The 23347-nt window shown below is 39.3% G+C and overlaps 1 protein-coding gene across 2 annotated transcripts in view; it reads right to left on the reverse strand.

Moving 5' to 3' along the window:
* Window positions 1-23347, reverse strand: part of LOC124555731 — a 139748-nt gene that overhangs the window by 50816 nt on the left and 65585 nt on the right. For both annotated transcript variants that reach the window (XM_047129752.1, XM_047129753.1), the window contains one exon: window positions 8448-9439. In XM_047129752.1, the coding sequence (XP_046985708.1) occupies window positions 8448-9439 (992 nt within the window). The remainder of the gene's footprint in view (window positions 1-8447; window positions 9440-23347) is intronic.

The following is a 23347-nucleotide window of genomic DNA, read 5'->3' on the forward strand; positions in this document are numbered from 1 at the left end:
TAATGTCATCTAAATAACAAGGACACATCGTCCACTTCAGGTGACTTAGAAGATCATCCATCATTCGTTCAAAAGTTGCTGGTGAATTACACAAACCAAACAGCATTACCTTAAACTCATACAGGCCCTCAGGGGTGATGAATGCAGTTTTCTCACAATCAGCCTCATCTACTTCGATTTGCCAGTATCCCGAGTACATGTCCATGGATGACAAAAACTTAGCCTCCTTCAGACAATCTAGTGTATCATCAATTCATGGAAGAGGGTGACGAGAGCCACTGGTGATGACCATGGGCTCTGGGAAGGCTGAATGATGTCATTCTTCATCATTTTCTCTACCTCATCGCGAATTATTCAACGTTCTGTTGATGACACACGGTATGCTCTCTGACTTATTGGTTGATGGTCTCCAGTGCTAATCCAGTGCTTCACCGTTGATTTGTCTAATTTGCTCTTAACCTGTGGATTGAAGCATTCAGAGAACTCTTGAAGAATGGCAAGAAGCTTTTTCTGTTGTTCCTTAGTGAGATCCGGTGATAGTCGAGCTAGAAGATCTTGTCTCGTAGTGGTAGTGCTAATTTCGCCCACAGACTCGGCATGGGAGGTTTCTATGACGCTCAGCTGTTTGGCAATTAATGGCTCAGTATTTGCTACGAGTTTTCTGCAACTGGCAACGGTACTTCTCCAAAATTAGTGAATATGATGCTCCAGAGCCCACAAGAGCTTGGGCCGGTCAGCCATCCATGAGGATATGGACATAGTTTCCTATCATTTTTATAGTGATTGACGGCGGAGGATTTTTCTCTTCGGCGGCCTAACTTCCAATGAAGGTCGCACCCTTTAGTTTTCCAGGTTATGGCAGCTAGGTGATCGGCTGGAGCTTCTATACAGCAATGGAGACCTTGATTGGCATGTTGGAGAGTGTCCTCTCCAATGGCTAGCTTGCGGTGATGGTGACCTACGTCGTCCTGCACCCACATCTCGTTGATCTTCGTCGTCCCAGAGTTGGCGTCGGCTAAGATCGGTCTGCTGTCTTCTGGTGCGGGCGTCATCAAATATCCGCCGCCTTTCTCGACAATAGTGCACCTCATGTCCCAGTCGTCCACAGTGGAAACATACTGGTTGGTTATCCCGGGTCCTCCAGACGTAAGTCTTCCTTGGTGCCCAAACAGGTTCCTCATGCGGCATTGTAGGAATGTAACTTCGTCTGGGTCTCAACTTTTTTACCATTTTAAAGGGAAATGAAGGACAAGAGATTGGGATCAATGTCTGTTCCACTTCCTCCCTTATGGCCTCTTGAAGCGTCCCGGTCTTTTTGCTCGCCGTGCAATCCAAGTGCCTTCTGAACTTCCTCTCTCACTATCTGACGAAGAACACTTGTGAGATCAGTTTCTTCCTCCATCACAGACATTGATACTACGTTTGGAAGCCGTTCAAACTTCTTGCATGTAATTCTTTTTTGATGCATCGTCTCGATGCACTGGCACCATTTTACAAAGTCATCTGCTGTTGAAACCTCCTTCAAGAGTAGGGCTTGATACATGTGCTCAGCAACACCCTTCATGAAATGTGCAACCTTATCTTCCTCCTTCATTCTAGGATCCACTATTTTACACAGCTCCAAGACGCCTTGAATGTAGGATGCGGTAGTTTCTCCCGGAAGCTCTGCCCTGCACTTTAATTTATCTTCAGCCTTGCACTTCTGTCATCGTGTGTCGCTAAAATACTTGCACAGTTCTGCTTGGAATATTTCTCAGCTTGTGGACCTTCTCCTCGTTGTTCTCATACCATTGCTTCGATTTCTCATACACAAACAGCAGTTGACTGGTGCTGCCTCATGAAACGTTGTTGTGATGCCTCGTGTAAGGAGGAGAAATGCGTACCATCACGTTTCCGATTTTGATAAAGGTCGGATTGTAGCCTATCGCGATTGCAGTTTATTGTATCGCGACATTGCTGCTCGCGTTGGTCGAGATCCAATGACTGTTAGCACAATATGGAATTGGTGGGTTCAGGAGGGTAACACGGAATGCCGTGCTGGATCCCAATGGACTCGTATCACTAGCAGTCGAGATGACAAGCATCTTATCCGCATGGCTGTAACGGATCGTGCAGACACATCTCAATCCCTGAGTCAACAGATGGGGACGTTTGCAAGACAACAACCATCTGTACGAACAGTTCGACGACGTTTGCAGCAGTATAGACTATCAGCTCGGAGACCATGGCTGCGATTAACCTTGACGCTGCATCACAGACAGGAGCGTCTGTGATAGTGTACTCAATGACAAACCTGGGTGCACAAATGGCAAAACGCCATTTTTCGGATGAATCCAGGTTCTGTTTACAGCATCATGATGTTCGCATCCGTGTTTCGCGACATCGCGGTGAACGCACGTTGGAAGCGTGTATTCGTCATCACAATACTGGCGTATCACCCTGCGTGATGGTATGGGGTGCCATTGGTTACACGTCTTGGTCACCTCTAGTTCGTATTGACGGCACTTTGAACAGTGGATGTTACATTTCAGATGTGTTACAACCCGTGGCTCTACCATTCGTTCGATCCCTGCGAAACCCTACATTTCAGCAGGATAATGCACGACCGCGCGTTGCAGGTCCTGTATGGGCATTTCTGGATACAGAAAACGTTCGACTACTGCCCTGGCCAGCACATTCTCCAGTTCTCTCACCAATTGAAAACGTCTGGTCAATGGTGGCCGAGCAACTGGCTCGTCACAATACGCGAGTCACTACTCTTGATGAACTGTGGTATTGTGTTGAAGCTGTATGGGCAGCTGTAGCTGTACACGCCATCCAAGCTCTGTTTGACTCAATGCCCAGGCGTATCAAGGCCGTTATTACGGCCAGAGGTGATTGTTCTGGGTACTGATTTCTCAGGATCTATGCACCCAAATTGCGTGAAAATGTAATCACTTGTCAGGTCTAGTGTAATATATTTGTCCAATGAATACCTGTTTATCATCTGCATTTCTTCTTGGTATAGCAATTTTAATGGCCAGTAGTGTATGTTGTTTCTTTTTTTCCCCCTCACTAGAGTGCAGCACATAAGTTATTATTTCTCATTGCCTTACTAACAGTTGAGATACGAGTTTTTTTTTTTTTTCACCTAATAAGGCAATAAATATAATTTTGATTTTTTTAAGATACAAGGTTTTCATTCTAAGATGATTATATGTAATCTACAAGCTACCTCATGTTGTGTGGTGAATGGTAGAATTATTTCCCATCTTTTCTGTATTCTTCAATAATGACTTAAGGGAAGAAAGACAGTTGGCAAGCTCCATATAATCTAAAATTGCTCTGATTTTATCACTGTGGTTGTTTCATCTGAGGTACGCTAGAGGGAATAATATATAACTCGGTTCTTCTCAGAATATGTATTCTCGGAATTTTACGAATAAACCTGCCTTGCAGCAGCTGCCACTAGAGTTGGAACATGTTTCTCATTTTTTCCGAAGTCAATAGGTGAAGCAGCAGTTTCTTTGCTACCATAACATTAAGGGCGTATGTATGAACTATCTGTGCACAAGACCATCTCCATTATTTATGAAATTTTCTTTATTAATTGATTACCAACATCTGCAAGTACAATTGGAAAATTTGCTCAGTAAATCGACTTTCATTTTATATATTATTAATAATGATGTATAAAACAAAAGTATTAATAATATGTAAGAACAGCTGAAAAAATTAATGTTCTCATAGCAATTTGTGAAATGCAACTTAACTGTTTCTCACATTTTGCAACTATATTGGCATAATCCCTCATTCTTTTGTAATTAATCTTAAGACCTGGATGGACCAACGGATACAATCAGGAGAAGATGGGAATCCTAATGAGATATCTTTCATATTTACCAAAAAAACAGCGGTGGACCTACACATCTGTCTGTCACTGTCACCTCAGCATGGGAGTTCTTAACACCTGTACCATCAGAAGGAAAGCATATATGCTACTTTTTAGTATCTTAAATGCATACATCAGACTGCTTCCAACTGATTAAATAACTATGAAATAGATTATAAGACTGCAGGAAACACATAATCACACTTGCAGATAATAATAATAATTTTAGAGTAGCTGAGAATGCTGCCCTACGCAGTAACAAAACTCATTCGCCCATAATGTAACAATAATAATTTAGGTCAACATTTGTTAAGACACTATTTCAGTGCAGTCTAAGCCAGAGCTGACGACAGTGCACACACTAAGTTAATGAGGGTAGTATACACCCCAGGGATAACAGATTTTGCTCATCTTCTGCACAATTAAAGTACATAGTTAGATGTAACAAATGCTACTCTAGTACAACACACTTTTTGAGCAGTTTTAAAACTTTGGGGTTAAAAGTTTTATGAACCTGTGGAATTATCATACAAGAATGGCAGCTGTCGAGCAGCGGCGCTATCAAAATTGGTTAGGGTGGCAGAGTAAAAATCTGCCTGTACCGCATTCCGAGGTACATCAATTTCTTCCCCTCCAATCTCCCACAAAACTTTTTGTTCGTATCCGTTTCTTTGGTTAGAATAATAATAATAATAATAATAATAATAATAATAATTGTAATACATTTGTGGTGAGGTATAATCGAGATACAATAAGGAATTGTGAAGAACTGAACATTTATTTATCTATACATTTGTATATATGCATTGAATATGTGACGTATGTTATTGAAAGCAGATATAGCAAAGTTTGACTTCACTGCAATATGCAAATGAATGTATCAATTAAAGAAATGATCACTTCATCATGATTCTGTATGGTATCTCAATTATAACTTGCCACAAATGTACTTCAATAATTATCATTCCTTTCCAAAGGAACATGATTCACTGCAGTTGTACAAGTGATTGGTAGAAGAGTAAAGGGGAAATGCTGCAGCAGCATTTGTTGCATCCAAGTACACACTACAACTGTGTGACAGATGAGCAAAATTGGTGATCCATTGGCTGTATGTTTTGTTTGTTAGTGGTAAGGAACCAGCAGACTACAGCACACCATAATGAGAGATTATGCTAAGGAAAGAGGACTATAGAGGATGAGGTGGTTAAGTCACTGCACTTGCATTCGAGAATAGTGGGGTTTAACTCTTTGTTTGGCCAACCAGATTTAGATTTTCAGTGTATTCCCTAAGTCACTCTAAGGAATACAGGGATCATTTGCTCATAAAAAAGGAATGGTCAATTCTCTTTACCATCCTCGCCCTGCCTAAGTTCGTGCTCTGTCTCCAGTGACCACCTCTTCATTGGAAGCTTAAACCCCAATCTTCCTCCCACATATACTATGTGATCAAAAGTTTCCACATACCCCAAAAACATATGTTTTTCATATTAGGTGCATTGTGCTGCCACCTACTGACAGGTGCTCCATATCAGTGACCTCAGTAGTCATTAGACATCATGAGAGAGCAGAATGGGGCACTCCACGAAATTCGTGGACTTCGAATGTGGTCAGGTGATTGGGTGTCACTTGTGTCATATATCTGTAAGCAAGATTTCCACACTCCTGAACATCCTTAGGTCCACTGCTTCCGATGTGACAGTGAAGTCGACATGTGTAGGACCACATACAGCACAAAAGTGTACAGGCCGACAACGTCTGTTGACTGACAATAGACTGCCTACAGTTGAAGAGGGTCGTAATTTGTAATAGGCAGACATCTATCCAGACCATCACACATGAATTCCAGACAGCATCAGGATCCACTGCAAGTACTATGACAGTTAGGTGAGAGGTGAGAAAACTTGGATTTCATGGTTGAGCAACTGCTCCTAAGCCACACATCATGAAGGTAAGTGCCAAACAATGCCTCCCTTGGTGTAAGGAGCATAAACATTGGATGATTGAACAGTGGAAAAACGATGTGTGGAATGATGAATCACGGTACACAATCCGGCGATCTGATGGCAGGACGTGGGTATGGCGAATGCCTGGTGAACGTCATCTGCCAGCGTGTGTAGTGCCAACTAAAATTCGGAGGCGGTGGTGTTATGGTGTGGTCATGTTTTTCATGGAGGGGGCTTGCACACTTTGTTTTGTGTGGCACTATCACAGCACAGGCTTACAATGTTGTTTTGAGTACCTTCTTGCTTCCCACGTTGAAGAGCAATTTGAGGACGGTGATTGCATCTTTCAACATGATCGAACACCTGTGGCGGAGTGGTTACATGACAATAACATCCCTGTAATGAACTGACCTGCACACATTCCTGACCTGAATCTTATAAAACACCTTTGGGATGTTTTGGAACGCCGACTTCATGCCAGGCCTCACCGACCAACATCGATACCTATCCTCAGTGCAGCATTATATTAAGAATGGGCTCCTATTCCCCAAGAAACCTTCCAGTACCTGTCTGAACATAAGCGTGCGGGAGTGAAAGCTGTCATCAAGGCTAAGGGTGGGTCAACACCATACTGAATTCCAGCATTGCTGATGTAGGGTGCCACGAACTTGTAAGTCATCTTCAGCCAGGTGTCTGGATACTTTTGATCACGTACTGTATTAAATCTAAAAACCAAAGTATCTTGAAAATTGGACAAAAGAGTTTTAAAGAAACACATACGGATACATTTTTGTCTTATTTTGCAATTAAATGAAAATATCTATAAAAACAAACACATAGATATACACTGAGGTTACAAAAGTCACGAATAGCAATGTGCACATATACAGATGGCAGTAGTATTGCATACACACGGTACAAAAGGGCAGTGCATTGGCAGAGCTGTCATTTGTACTCAGTTGATTCATGTGAAAAGGTTTCCGGCTTGATTATGTCTGCATGATGGGAGCTAACAGACTGAACGCAGAATGGTATTTGGAGCTATACGCATGGGATATTCCATTTAAGATACTGTTATGGAATTCAATTTTCTGATATCCACAGTGTCAAGCATACCAAATTTCAGACATTACCTCTCACCATGGACAATGCAGTTGCCAACAGCCTTCACTTAATGACCTAGAGCAGCAGTGTTTGTGTAGAGTGTCAGTGCTAACAGACAAACAACACTGTGTGAAATAGCCACAGAAATCAATGCGGGACATACGAAAACCGTATCCGTTAGGACAGTGTGGCAAAATTTGGTGTTAATGGACTATGGCAGCAGATGACCAATGCTAGTGCCTTTGCTAACAGCACGGCACCACCTGCGGTGCCTCTCCTGGGCTCGTGGCTGTATCTGTTGGGCCCTAGATGACTGGAAAACTGTGGCCTGGTCAAATGAGTTCTGATTTAGGTTGGTAACAGCTGCTGGCAGGGTTCGAGTGGTGCAGACCCCACAAAGCCATGGATTCAAATTGTCAACAAGGCACTGTGAAAGATGCTGGTGGGTCCATAATGATGTGGGCTGTGTTTACACGGAACAGACTGGGCCCTCTGGTACGACTGAACCAATCTTTGACCGGAAATGGTTATGTTCAGCTACTTGGAGACCATTTGCAGCCATTCATGGAATTCACATTTCCAAGCAACAATGCACCATGTCACCAGGCCTCTATTCTTAACGACTGGTTTGAAGAACATTCTGGACAATTTGAGCAAATGATTTGGACACCTAGATCACCTGACGTGAATCACATTGAACATTTATGGGATATAACTGAGAGGTCAATTCAAGTACAAACGCCTGAACTGGGAACATTCTCACAATTATGGATAGTTACATAGGGAGCATGGACCAATATTTCTGCAGGAGACTTCCAACAACTTGTTGGGTCCATGTCAAGTTGAGATGCTGCCCTATGCTGGACAAAATGAGGTCTAACACAATATTAGGAGCTATCCCATGACTTTTGTCATCTCAATGAACAATTTCTTTTAATTATTTAAAATTATTTGAAAATATTCCTCACAACTATAAAGTGCCCCAAAGATTTAGGGTGAATATTATACAAATGGTAGAGGATAACAAAATGAGATAAGGAAGCCATGGCTGAAAATGAATATTTAAGGGGTACAAGGTCTCTGGATGAGCAAGGCATGTGAAGTACACACCGCATATGTTCTTGCATCAACATTGGTGGCACTATTTGAAACATGATATACAATCATCCACATTGTTTCAGAAGCAGAATTTTTCCTTTAGGTTTGCATAAAGTTGTCAATGTATGAAACTCGCTAGCAGGGTCCTGGCTGGCTGCCTGCCCAGTTGTACTACACAGAACACAGACATCTGATATTGTGCGGCAAAATTTTGCATGCCATTGTAATACAACGAACAGTTGCAATGAAGCTGTTGCCATAAGGTGTAAGTTACTTATGTGAATTTCCAGCTACTCACTATTTACCTGGAAGTACTCAGTTTAGAATGCTATATAATGTTGACTCTGAAGTTTTGAAACACCCTGTATTATTATAAACATTTCAAATAAATCTGTGAAATGAATGAATTATCTTGCAGGGGAAAAACTTACCTCACATGAGTCATCACTTAATTCAATTACATCATCATCATCATCCACATATCCTGGATCCATTGCTGGTACACATCCAGGATCCGTTGCTGGTACACATCCAGGATCCGTTGCTGGTACACATGCAGGATGCGTTGCTGGTACACATGCAGGATGCGATGCTGGTACACATGCAGGATGCGATGCTGGTACACATCCTGGATGCGATGCTGGTACACATCCTGGATGCGATGCTGGTACACATCCAGGATGCGTTGCTGGTACACATCTACGATCTGTTGCTGGTCCATATCTACGATCCACTGCTGGTCCATATCTACGATCCACTGCTGGTCCATATCTACGATCCACTGCTGATCCATATCTAGGATCCACTGCTAGTCCATATCTAGGATCCACTGCTAGTCCATATCTAGGATCCACTGCTAGTCCATATCTAGGATCCACTTCGAGTCCATATCTAGGATCCACTTCGAGTCCATATCCGGTATCCACTGTCAGTTCACATCTAGGATCCACTGTCGGTTCACATCTAGGATCCACTGCCGGTCCATATCTAGGACCCACTGCCGGTCCATATCTAGGATCCACTGCCGGTCCATATCTAGGATCCACTGCCGGTCCATATCTAGAATCCACTGCCGGTCCATATCTAGGATCCAGTGCTAGTCCATATCTAGGATCCACTGCTGGTCCATATCTACGATCCACTGCTGGTCCATATCTACGATCCACTGCTGGTCCATATCCAGGATTCACTGCTGGTCCATATCCAGGATTCACTGCTGGTCCATATCTAAGATCCGTTGCTGGTCCATATCCAGGACCCATTGTTGGTTCATTTTCAGGATCCGTTGTTGGTTCATTTTCAGGATCCGTTGCTGGTTCATCATCATCATCATCATCATCAGCAATATCTATGAGGGGGATCTTGCTTGAAATAGATGCACCAGCTACATTTGGCTCACTTGTTATGGTAGCTTCTGCCTGGCCTGTGGAATTAAAATCACTGTACAATTTCTTTGTACTAACTTACATAAATTTAAAGCTCATGTGATAAACGTGCATAGGTGAGACTATCTGTAATAATTAATCATTAACACATTTTGTGCTGCCAGCAGAACTGCAATTATTTTGGTATTTTGATGATACACTGTGATTTAGGAGTTAATTTTACAGGTGCCCATATTTGTGATAACAGTCTAAAACATACCAGGGGTGTCAAGATAAACTGTCTGTAGTGCAATGCCACTGTACAAAGTCAATGTGAAACCTGTCAGACACAATGGAGGAGAATAAACTAAACTTACTGATAGGTAATGAAACTTAGCAAGGTGGAATTGCTTTCCTTGCTATAATGCTACTCATAATTTAAATACTTTTTTTCTGCTCTCTTTTCCATACTTAATCCATATTATATACATATCAAATACATATACATACAATAGAATTACATATCAAATATCCAAATTCTTATCTGAGCCATATTTTTCAAAACTGTGTGTAGGTTGCAGGCTGTCAGTTGTTCATGAGGAAACATTTTCTTTAATGAAATATGCAAAGTTTACTGCTTGTGAATACCATGTGCACTTGAACATTTGACTCTGTAGCTATTCCTGCCATTGTCAAAATTTGTTAGCCAAATAACTTCACTAACCCTTCCAGAATCAGCGGTTTAGTTATCCCACAATTATTCTCCAGTTAGGCGTTGTTACATAGTTGTACAACACATTTTCTGCGTTACTTCCATAATAGAACTTAAGCGGCTGCTAGCCAGGGACTGTACAAGTGGTCCGTACTAGTGTAGCGACCTGGTCAAAAATTTTCTATCAAAAATTCATTTTCTTGGATACCCCAAGAAGATAATACGTAATCTTTCTCACCTGTTATTCCTGTTAGTCGTTTATTTCCATTCTGGTAGTCTGAATATATTGATTTCGCTAGTAATTATAACAACTCTGATTATTCGCAAACCCAATCAACCACATAATCAGACAGCGATTGGCATTCATCCGTTCGGCTTTACTTTGCTCAGCTTGTATAGCCCCATTCCCTTTTGTCTGGGGAAAGTTTATTTCTAGGTGCAACGAGGATTCTCCTGACAGAGACATCATGTACACTATACACGCAATCAAAAATAAACTTACGATTCATTCAGAAATCAACTTAAAATGTGTTCAAAAATTTTAAAAAACCAACATGGATGCGTTTCAAAATCATATGAATCATCGATAGATCAACGTGCGCTGGATGCTAGGCACTTAGTGAAACAAGTTTTTTTCCTCAAGAATATGAATTTGGCGTCCCCTTTTTCCGGTAGCATCTAGCTGCTTTCTGCGACTGATTGCATAGCCAACAGCCACATTCCTGTAGCCAGAAGTGGGAGAATCTACTACTCAAACATGATTCAACTGTGCATGCGCATGAGCCCGTTCATAACTGCTAACACGAATCTAATGTAAACAGTTGTGACTTCACACTCATCGGAGGCAATTTGTTGTTATGAAGCATTGCATAGTCTTCCCTAAAGCCTTTGACACATTTTGCTGTTGGCAGACGCTTGCATGAGCACTGTGTGTCGTCGTTGTATATGGCGCATTTCCTTTACAATTCAAGTTCGTTCCTTTTTTTCTCTTGTTTATGTTTTATTGTTGAAGTATTTATTCTGCAGTAGCAGATAGAGTAATATCCTTTGTTAGAGTAACAGTTCTTACCAGTCAAAATTACAAAAATTTAACTGAAAACTAAAACAATGAAAAATTCCCAGAAGTCTAAAAAATTCCCTGGTTTTTCTCGGTTTTCTCATGGATGAAAAAATTTCCAGGTATTTCCTGGATCTACAAGGTGGTATACACCCTGGTTAATTGTACAATGCTGAACACAGTACAGGGGTAGTAATACGATTCTTTGCCTTGCATTATGCATGAGGTTATAGACAATAGTTTTTCTTCACTTCTGTCGCAAGAGTATATCACAACCCTGGTACACTTTGTACCATAGTTATCACAATGGCAACTTCACTACGAGAGGCTTTTTTGTCAGACACTATGACATTTCGCAAGGATGGACTCCTATGAGTTGTAATGGCAGACATCACTCACAGTTTCATGAGTGGATAGATTTTGCTTCCTGGTAGTCCACACCAAGTAGTTGATCTTGTTATCTGAATTAGGGAGTGCCGCTGAAATTCTGTGAGAAGTCTGAAAAACCGAAGTCAACTTGGACAGAACCCCAAAAAATTGATGCAGATTTTTCTCATCACAGACAGCTAGCCACAAAAGAACACACTATTCAAAGAGCTATGCTAAAGCACTTCAAATCATGTTAGAGTTTAGAGAAACTCTTGATCCAGTGTAATAATAATAATAATGTCTCCGGTAAAAAGTAAACTATAATATTTACAACATTTTAGAACAAGAAAATGAGATTGTATATTAAACAATAGATACATTGCAGCTGCCTACATACAGTTAACATCAAGAGAAGTAAACAAGCAAGACATTGCTACACAGGGTATCCTAAATAGTGACCAATACTTACGGATAAAATTCTACCATTACTAGCCCATCGAGAGATGTACTTCATGCACAAAGTTGATCCTATATATTTCAGTGCACACTTCAATGGAAATTGCCCTGATAAGTGGATAGGTAGAGGTGGACCAATTCCCCAGTCTCCACTCTCAATCTACATGTACACATATACTCAGGAAGTCACCAAACAGTGTGTGGCAGGGGTACTTCTCATACTGTCACTGTTTTCCTCCTTTCTAATTGCCTTTGTGAGAGGTGCACGTGAACAACAACTGTCAGTAAGCCTCCGTGTGAACTCAACTCACAAATTTTTTTCGTTTTAGTCCCTTTGCTTGTAGTATGTGGGAGGAACTGATATGTTACCAGACTCTACCCTCTTGGAATACTGACAGTAAACTTCACTGTGATGCAAAACACCTCTGTTACTGATGTATCTCCATAATACTTTTGCACTTACCAATGAAACCTGTGATGGCGTTGATCTTTCGATCTTCTATAGTTCCTGTATTAATCTTACATGGTAAGGTTCTGTGATCAGTATTACTTATGAATCAGTTGAACAACTGCTTTACAAAGCCACATATTTTGTGGATGAATTACATTTCCAGTGAACTGTACCCTAGCATCTGCTTTTGCTACAACTAATTATATGTGCCGTTTATACTTCAGGTCATGCTGCACAATTACTCTAAGGTGTTTTATGCTTATTACTGTTTTCAGCGATCTTTTGCCAATAGTATAATCAAACAGAAATGGGTTTTGCCAGCCATTTATGTGCAATACATCACATTTACTTATTTCGAGGTTCGACTACTGGCTCCTGCACTAGTCATTGATCCTCTCACGTCTTCTCGCATTTCGCTAGTATTCAGGTGTTCTGACCTTCCTATAAGCAACAGCATTGTATATGAACAGCCTCGTGAAACTTGTGACATCATCTGTAAAAAGTAATGGCCCTGTAACATTCCCTTGAGATAATCCTGAAATTACTGGTACATCTAGTCTTTCACCCTGTCAAGAACGAGGTGTCGATATCTGTCTGTTAGGATGATCTTAATTCAGTCAGAAATCTGGCAATTATATTTTTTTCACTAAACAACAGTGTAGAACTATATCAAATGCTTTCCATCAGTCGAGGTATGTGGCATTGACCTGGACAGTAATGTCTCTGGGCCTCTTGATCACATAGGCAAACAAGGCAAATTGATTTTCACAAGATCTCTGTTTATGAAATCTGTGTTGATTTTTATACAGCAAATTTTTGTTCTCCATAAATGTCATTATACACAAGCATAAAACATCTTCCATAATTCTCCACTAGGCTGCTCTCAGCAACTGCCTGTTGGCTTTTGTCTCATGATCTTCTGTCGATGTTTGTTTAACTGTTTTCTGATGTTTCACCATCACAAGTCACCGACATTGTCAAAGGTTCAGCCTCCATTGCCAGTGGCAGCGTGGAGTCAAGCCCATGTCTGACAGCCTTTCCTGGTCATTACCGCTGTGGTACTCCTCTTGTTATCTGCAACCATCCTTTGTTGCAGTACGGAATTCCAGGATCTCTTTGCATTGAGGGTTAATTGTTTCTTATTATAACCACTGCTAACTTGCATATGTCCATAGCTTCCATGAACTTGCATATTTCCATAGCTTCCATGAAAAAATGGGTGTGGTAGCTCTCCTCTACAGGAGAATCTCCGTGTGGGCGAATGTTATTATGTGGCCCCATAGAAATTTACCAGCATGACAACAGCTTTAACAAGAAGGGAAAGAGCGTTTAGGTAACCAATCCCTGGATTCCCATGCTGCAGCAAAAGATCATTGCAGGTAACAAGTACAGGTCCACAGCAGTAATGACCACAGAAAGGCCCTAAGACAGTGCAACAATTACACAGAATCTCTGGCCACTGACTTTACTCCAGTACATCACTAGCAATGGCATGCAAACTTTGAGAATACCAGCCACTCGTGCTGGGAAAACATCAGAAATATCATTACACAAACTTCAGCCAAAGATTCCAATACAAAAGCAAAAAGGTAATACATTCCTCGCATTGCGCCCTTTATGCTCATTTTGGCTTTGTACAGCTTTTGTTTCTGGTCAAGGATTTGATTTCACTTAAATCTTTGATAAAGCTCTTTTTGCTTCACAGCAAATTTATAAGACATCTATTAAACAACATTGGGTTTTCCCCTTCCCTCACAACCTCGATCTGCACATACATGCCAAGCCAGCTAAGACAGATCATCCCAAATATATCCAGAATGAATACATACACTGAGGTATGGTTTTCAACAATATATAGCGGACAGCTGGTTCACTTTGCACTTTTTGTAGATAATATTCTGAGAACTGTAAACAATCTTGGAAGTCATTACCATAAAGCTGTAGATGCAGCGAAACTTAAACAGCACGAAATGCAAAGGAATGTAGTGTTTGCAGAACACTCATTTGATTGAGCCCTTTCGTACTTATGAGATGCCTCTTAGCAACTTTTGCATTGTGCGTTACTGCTGCTGAAACATTAATTTCATTTCTTTCAGTAGAAATCTTTTTATTCCTTCGTGAATTTTAGTCTTCACACTTCCAACACGTCCAGGTTCTAGAACTTTTTTTAGCAATGTTTCCAAAGACAGATTATGAGTGTTCGGCATGATATGGGTACTCTTCACCATACAACTGCACTGCTGCTCTAATAGTTTGGCAACAATCGACATACACGATACTCGCTTTTTCAACTGTTGTAAACATCGTGAATGTCTCAATAGCTTTACGAGCAAGTTATCTGATTGTCACAACAGCAGAACACAGACTAATGGGCTTCAAGCACACTGGTAAACATGAAAACAACATCTGAGTTATGTGTTTGCTTACATTTGGTATACATCTGTGGAACCTCTTCTCCTTATGGCAGGATGATGGTTTGAGGTGCTGTTATCTCACCACCATTTGATCAAGTCATATATATTATGTCACTGAAGTTCTCAAAGAGGCTTTTCTCAAATGCCAGAGAAAAAGCATATAGTTCTACTAGGGGGGAAAAACACAAAGTTGGTATCATAATTCAGCAACTATAAGTGACAAAAATTACTTGCCAATGTCAGGAAATTCACCTTGTGGTCTGCTATAGCTTGGTGAAAACCACATTTCAACATATTCTTCATTCTGGCTATATTTGGGGTGGCCTGTTTAGCTGCTTCATCCTGTATATTCTACGGTGTATTGGACAATACTTTTCAATTTTAACCATTTTTGCTCCACATCTTCATCCCTAGAGATCTTTAACTACTCAAAGAAATTTTAAAAAATGGTGTTCAGAATGATCTCAGATGACACCCTGTCCCTGGGGCCAGTTTTAACTGTGTGACTCTCGAATTCTATAGCTGGGAATCTGAAAACTCCACCTGTACTATAGCATTATCAGTAAATTTTCTCTGAAAAACTCTGCCACTACAGCTCCTGTGAAAGGTAGTATGTAATAGCATCACATTACCATGTTTCAACCATCTTCAGTATTTACATTCACCCAAATTATTTCACATTTAGTATCTGCTTTACCTGACTAGATAGTATTGTGTTCTTTACAGTAATAAATATGCCAACACCATTACCATCTAGTATATCCTTGTGATATATATTGCAATCTGAATTTAAGAGTTCACCATTTTTGATTTTTGGTTTCAGTTAGCTTTTCTAGGCCATCACCACCTTAACATGCAAGACTAATTCTGGGACCTTACCATGAAAGCTCCTGTAGTTTACTAATACCACCTCAACATGTTCTCTTTCCAATCTGCAATTGAAATGTCTGTAAATGTTGGAATGTAGTGAAATTAGAGACATGACAACCAGGCACAGAACAAGATAACATCACTACTGACCTGAATGGAAGGGCTATAAACAATGAATCACTGGTAGCAAATGTATTTAATAATCATTTCTTAAAAATAGTAGAAATCATATGGACAAACAGTTCACAAGAAAAACCACAGCAGTACGTAGAAAAAGAAATTCTCATAAAATTCAAACAGAAACTCTCATAAAATTCAATCATATGAATGTATCATCAACTTCTCCTTCTGAAATTAATAAAACTATACATTCTCTCAGAAATGGAAACTCATCTAGTTTGGATGGTGTTTCCAACAGATTAATAAGGATTTTTTCCTGCATAATAAGCCTGATTTTATCCAAAATATGTAGTGCATCACTAACTCAAGGCATTTTCCCCCACAGAGACTGAAATATGCTGCTGTTAAACCCATCTTTAAGAAAGGTGATAAGACAGATGTCAAGAACTACTGACCTGTTTCACTGCTCACATCATTTTCCATTTTTGAGAAGGTGATGTATTCTAGAACAGTATCTCACCTCAGCAACAATAATATCCTCAGAAAATCACAATTTGGGTTTTCAGAAGATTCGCTACTGAGAATGCCATTTACACTTTCATTCACCAGATTTTACACGCATCAAATAATAAAATAGTGCCGGTTGGTATTTTCTGCAACCTATGTAAGGCATTTGACTATGTGAATCACAGTATTCTCCTACATAAATTGAAGCTTTACGGGATTGACGGTATAGCCAAACAATAGATATTGTTATATCTAACCTGAAGAATGCAGAAAGCTATACTTAGTATTCTGACCAATATAATCCTGGGACATAATTCTGACTTGGGAGAAAACATGTATAGGGTTCCCCAATGCTCAATCACAGGTCCACTATTGATCCTCACATATGTAAACAATCTTCCATCTAACACACAACAAGCAGAATTAGTTCTTTTTGCAGATGAAACTAGTATTGAAATCAATCCAAGCATAATATAGAAACAGAAACATGATAAACTAAGCGTCATTCGCTGGTTTTCTGTGAACGGCCTTAGCCTCAATTTTAAAAAGACATAACATATTCAGTTCTGTACATCTGGGTGTACTACACCAATGATAAGTGAGGAGAGCTCTGAGCACTATGGGACTTAACATCTATGGTCATCAGTCGATAAGTGAGGAAATAATAAATAAGGTGGACACTTCAACATTCTTAGGTGTCCATATTGATGACAATTTAAATTAGAGAAATCACATTTTGGAACTTCTAAAACAACTTTGTTCAGCCACACTTAGAATCATTCCAAATCTTGGGGAGAGAAATCAGCAAGTTGACATATTTTGCATATTTTCATTCAATAATGACTTATGGACTAATGTTCTGGGGTAGCTCATCTTTAAGAAAGAAAGTCATTGGGCAAAAACATGCTGTAAGAATAATAAGAGGTGCTCACTCATGATCATCTTGTAGATGATCATAGGTGTTCGATATTGTAACTACTGCTTCACAGTATTTATTCCCTTATAAAATTTATTGTAAATAATCCAATGAGTTCAAAAGGAACAATGAGATACATAATTACAATACCAGAAGGAAAAATGACATTCATTACTCGACATAAAGGCTCTCTTTAGCACAAAATGGAGTGCACAGCACCAGAACAAAACTATTTCATCACTTACCCAGTGATATAAAATGCCTGACAGATACCAAAGTAAAATTTGAAAACAAACTGAGACAGTTTCTTCTTGACTACTCCTATTCTGCAGAAGAATTTTGATTACTGTGATGTCTAAATGGGGATAGGTAGGAATTAGTAATACAGATCTGTGTATCTTTCTTCTTTTTGTAATATAAAATAAAAAAAAAAGTTTGTTTGCATTACTATCTTCTGCAGAAGCTGTTAAAATCAATTATTATTGGTTTCTCCATCTTAAGCTTACTGCAATTAATTAAAGAGTATTTTACACCAGACGCATTTCGCTTTTATTCACAAAGCATCTTCTGTGGTCATTTTGCAAATTGGAAACATACATTTCTACATTTTTGATTGTTTGAGATTAAAAACAGCATGTTGTTTACAAAGCTGGTGTGCAGTTGACTTACGGTGTTTCTTCCCATTGTTTACAAATTGTCCGAACCACTGCTTCTTCCCCCTGTTGGCAGAAGTTGATGTCAAAAGAAACTTCATTACACCCACATATACTTGGCACTTTTTGTACTTTTTCTTATGCTGCATTTGTGTTACTTACAACTCATTTCACCTCAATTTTGGAAATCAAACTAAAGTTATGTGAAACTACTACTACTTTTTATTTGTATACTAATAATTCGTGTGTGTGTGTGTGTGTGTGTGTGTGTGTCTTGAATGTTGTTCGGCAGAAATGTGAGAGCAGATGGCAGTGGATGAGGCGAGGGGGGGGGGCAAGTAGTGGTTTGATCCACCCCCCCCCCCCTCCACCACCCAAATCTCCTCTCCTCACACACTGCCAAACATACAAGACATTTTTCACTAATTTTTACACACACACACACACACACACACACACACACACACACACACACACGAAATATATAAAAATAGTAGTTCACAGGTTGGCAGTGCTCACAACCTACACGAAAAACAAGTGAACAACATAAACACTGTAATACTGTGTTGAGTGAGAACACACGCAACTTCGGTTCGATTTCGAAACCTGAGGTGATGTGTAAGTAACACAAATGCACTATAAGAAAAAATGTAAAAAGGCAAAAAATGTCAAATGTAATGAAGTTTCTTTCGACATCAACCTCTGCTTTCAAAGAAAGAAGAAGCGATGGTTTGGAGAATATTACCCAAGATGTAGAAACACCATAAGTAAATTGCACACATACTCTACAAACAACATGCTGTTTTTTGATCTAACACAACCAAAATTGTACAAACATATGTATTCAATTTGCAGAATGACCACAGAAGGTGCTTTGTAAATAAAAGCAAAACCTGTCTGGTGCAAAATTCTTTTTAATTAACTGCAGTACGCTTAAGACAGAGAAACCAATCATGATTTTTAAAAAAAAATGTATGATGTCAATTTAAATAACTTTTTCCACATCATTACGGTCTATCGTGCATAATGATCCATGGAACATATAACTAACTGTGGCTGATACACTCCTTTCCCCATTTACGCTAAATAATTCACCAACAATACTAGGAAAGGTTTCCTCTGACACACAAAAAAAAAAAAAATCTATGTACACAACAAACGTAATCTGTCACCTGAGTGGTTTTTTTTCCTTTGTGTAATGAACACCAGATTTGTTTAAGGTATCATCAACTCATTAAAATTTGTCACAGAATCATCTGAGCCTCTGGTTAATTTCTTCCACCAAGCTCCAAAACAGCGGAATTCAGTCCATTTGTGTTTTTGACACTGCAAATAGTAAGCCATACTTCAATCTCGTGTACTGGGCATCTTGTCTTTAATGATTCAGCCAGCCATCTAAAGGAACTGAGGGTTGGTTCAGCACAGCATCCAGTCCACAGAATCAACACAAGTCACAATTTACAGCTATGTGCATCCAATGCATTCAATATTGCCAGCAGAGTGTCTTTCACATTTTGGACAAGACCTCACAGCAAACATACTGTACGCACACTGGCCTTCCTTCTCGACCTCTCTGCTACTTTTCTCACATGCTCTATTAGCCGTCTAACGTGGAAGCTTCCAATTCCTCACATAACCCAACCCCCCCCCCCCCCCCCCCCCCTCCGTGCGAGAGTTCATATCTATTAAACCATAATGAGCAGCTGTGCTCTGCGACGGGTACCTAACGGTTACCACTGGGTGTAGTTGCTGTTCCGAACAGAAGCTGCAAAGCAATTGCATCTTTACTTGAAGTTACTCGTACTTTATGTACCTCGGGTATACACTGTTCTGTTTAAAAAGAATAGCTTGATGTAGTCATAGGATCCAGCCGTGTATGTCTGCTTTCATGCCCTGCAGCTAACTGGCTGTAAATAACAACCTGTAGCTGTGACCCTGAACTCAAATAGTCTAGACACTGGCTGGAATTGCAAGTTAATAAAATACACAGAAATAGAAAATAAGAGTTAAATGAATAAATTAGCTTCTATTCTAGTATTTGAAACTGATGTAGATGCCAGAGAATTATGCTGAATAATGTTTATTCAAGAAAGGACATCTCAAACAAACTGAAAGTGGTCATACTATATTTAGCTGAGATACAGAGAGAAATTACCCTAATCAAACGCAGTAAAGTTATGTTGAGAGCATTAAGAGAATGACAGCAAAATCCCCAGACTAAATAGTCATCAAAGACTCATGAAAACTAAATCCATTTCATGATCCCAATACACACAAGATTCAACAGTTCAAAATAGTTCAGAGTCCAACATGATGATTCACGAAATATAAATAACAGTAACTCATACTCTGTCTATGCGCAGTTCTGTATTACAAGTGGAAGTAGTTAAAAGTCCTACTCTGGGGCACATTAAGACCTCTTGAATCATAAAATCACTTTAGCCATTCACCACTCAGAATCAAACATGTCCACAATTGAATCATGCTCGTTACCACGGTTAGGTCAGCCTTCTTCCAGCACTCAGCGTGAAGTCTCCAGACTCACTCCCTTGAGCACTTCAATCGGAAAATCCAAGTCTCCAATTGACTCCAGCAGTGTTCTGCCAAGTTCCAACTCTCATTGGCCTAAGACCATTCCCAACAAAAATACATCACCCTTAAGCTCTACAGACATGATTTGATTCAAGATGACCACTTTCTCACACTAAACTAACATATTACAACAATATTTAAATAAAAGAAACATTATAAACATCAAGTTACACGCAGATGATTTACAAATATAAGTAATAGTTGGTTTATAAATAAATAAACCAGTATTCTTCCACAAGCGTGCTCACATTAAATGACTAAACGTTACTGTTAAATGTAATTTAAAAAATTATTTATGCCTTCTTGACAAGAGGTGTCTTTTGGCAATTTTTAATGGTGGTGTCCACTAACACATGCCACTGACCAATTTTAAATTTGCACAATTTTTTAATAACACTTTCAATCAACATTTAAATAAAGTTACTGGCTAAATAGTAAATAGTCCTTCAAGTAAACACACAAGCATGACAGAATATGAGGTATTCATGTTGTGCTCATTTGCTGAGTAAATGTGAAGAATGCAATGGTCTGACAAAGAGGTGCATAATAAAAAAGATATAAAAGATGTAATTAATCAAGAAATAAAAAAGATAGAGATACATAGGTTTCAGAGGTGATAGATATAGTGCCATGCTATCACCTGAGATAACAGTTTTCTTGAAATCACATGAAGCAAACAAAAGTTGTTAAGTCACAAATTCACTTTGAAAATGTTTATTCATGACGAGATATTAACTTGTGTAGTGTTAAAGATATTGAGATACTGTTGTGTCATTGGATGTGCCTCACTTTTCTGAGATCGCAAATATATTCAGATTTGCATTAATATTTGATGTAAGGCATTGTCAAATCTCCAAGAGCTGTAGCTTAGCCATCTTTAAGGTTTTCTGACACTCTACCATTTCTTGGAGCATCTTTTGCACAAAGACCATGTGAGTAACAGCCATCTAAAATCCCAGGTTAGGGCTTTTCCCACATCCGGTCCTTTACTAATGCACATGGCTCGCCTAGAGTGGCTGTGACGGCCATGTTGTGCTACTGGCCCTGGGTCTGCACAGCTTCGTAAACATATTCACTTTACCTTGTGCCAACTCTAGGTGGCCAACTAGCTCGCATACATACAGATAACATTACACACCTCCATTTAATGTTGTGCATTAGCTGGCTAATTTGGCACATTATGTCGCACCAAATTTGACATACCTAACATAATAAATACACACATAAAATAATAAATGGAATACTCTACTTGCTTGTCAGAACAATAATGTAAGTACATTTGGGATGGTGTATGACACAGCATGTACCTCCCAGGATATGTCATAACATCTTAACAGCATACACTTACTAAATCTAACACGAATTGTAAAAATTATGGCATATTGATTAAATGTCCAAATAAACACATAAATTTTGAAGTAACTTTCAGCTCAGCTCTCTCTCTCTTTAGTTTTTAGCACTTTTGCGCTCACCTGACAGCACCTTTGCTTTTACCACTACATCATAGAACTTCACTTTCACAGACACAGCACATGACCAGCGTACCGGTGTCAAAGTTTAGATGGTTCACAGTCCAGCTGCCTCTGTTAAAATTCATGATACCCTTAGCCAAGCACTCTGCCAAAACATGCATAAATCTGCAATCACTGTCAGTGCTGAAGGACGATAACTGTCAAAATACGACTGTGGTGTTAATTACCAACAATCATACGGCTTCCTGAATCCCAATAGAGCAGACACTAAACACCTTCTCCAGTGAAATTGATACATCCACAAACAGGACAGCAAGCAAAAACACTGATTAATAGGCATAGGCAAAACACTTGCTTCAGCTCAGCATTTCAAACACTCTATCCATGTTCTCACTAGAAAATACCTCTTTCGTGCGCCATAAATCAACAAATGTTTTATCATTTCTTTGCCATTTATTGACTTTCAACTCTGCAGATAACTGCAGTCTAGATTCATCAATATACTATTTGCAGAAGAAAACTCTTCTCTCTTTCATTATTCTCTAAAACATATTACAAAGTTGTCCCCTAACTTTTACAAACAATGCTATTTAGAACCCTTCCAAAATAACACACATCACAGAATTAACCCACGTAATATACCCTCACAAACTTAACTCATACATTGCACATAACTGCAGTTGTACTACCACAAGCAAAATTTTAACAAGGTCTTCAGACCTCCCTGATCCAAATTTTGTGCAAACAATAATTACAAGTAAATCATACACATTACACGAGAAACCCATGCAAAATACTAGAAGTACATATTTAAATAACGCCTTGAAATTTCTCTCCAATTCTTATGTACAATACAATTTATTCCCCTCTTTCACAAATGATGAAACTTATTTACATTCTGCCAACCTCTGCACAGCAAAATTTGTGTGACCAATGTTTACTCCTTCCTTGTACTAAATTGTGCTTTCATACTTTATCATCTTAAATTTTCCAAATTACCCCTTTCACAAAACAGAAATATCCCTCAAAATTTTTATAATTAAACATGAAAATACACTTATTTACACACTTCACCATGTTCTTCTTCTACAAGGTGCAAACCTGCTACTGCTGCTGCTTATATTAATCCAGTCAGTGAGAGTAACTTTTGAATCTCACTTTTTTTGCCTTTTTCTCATCTGCTCGAATTCAAGTTCTCTTTCCTCATCCACCAATGGACTCTTACGTTCACATACAAAATTTATGAGTACCACTGGCACATCACTTTTAGACTCAAGAAATGCATACTTTCTTTCTCCATCAATATCCTTCATTTCTCATACAGGCTGCATGTCTTTGATTTCACTCCTCTTTGAACACTGCTCCCCCAAAAGAGCAT

Source organism: Schistocerca americana, chromosome X (genome assembly GCF_021461395.2).
Source record: "Schistocerca americana isolate TAMUIC-IGC-003095 chromosome X, iqSchAmer2.1, whole genome shotgun sequence".
NCBI classification, from domain to species: Eukaryota; Metazoa; Arthropoda; class Insecta; order Orthoptera; family Acrididae; genus Schistocerca; species Schistocerca americana.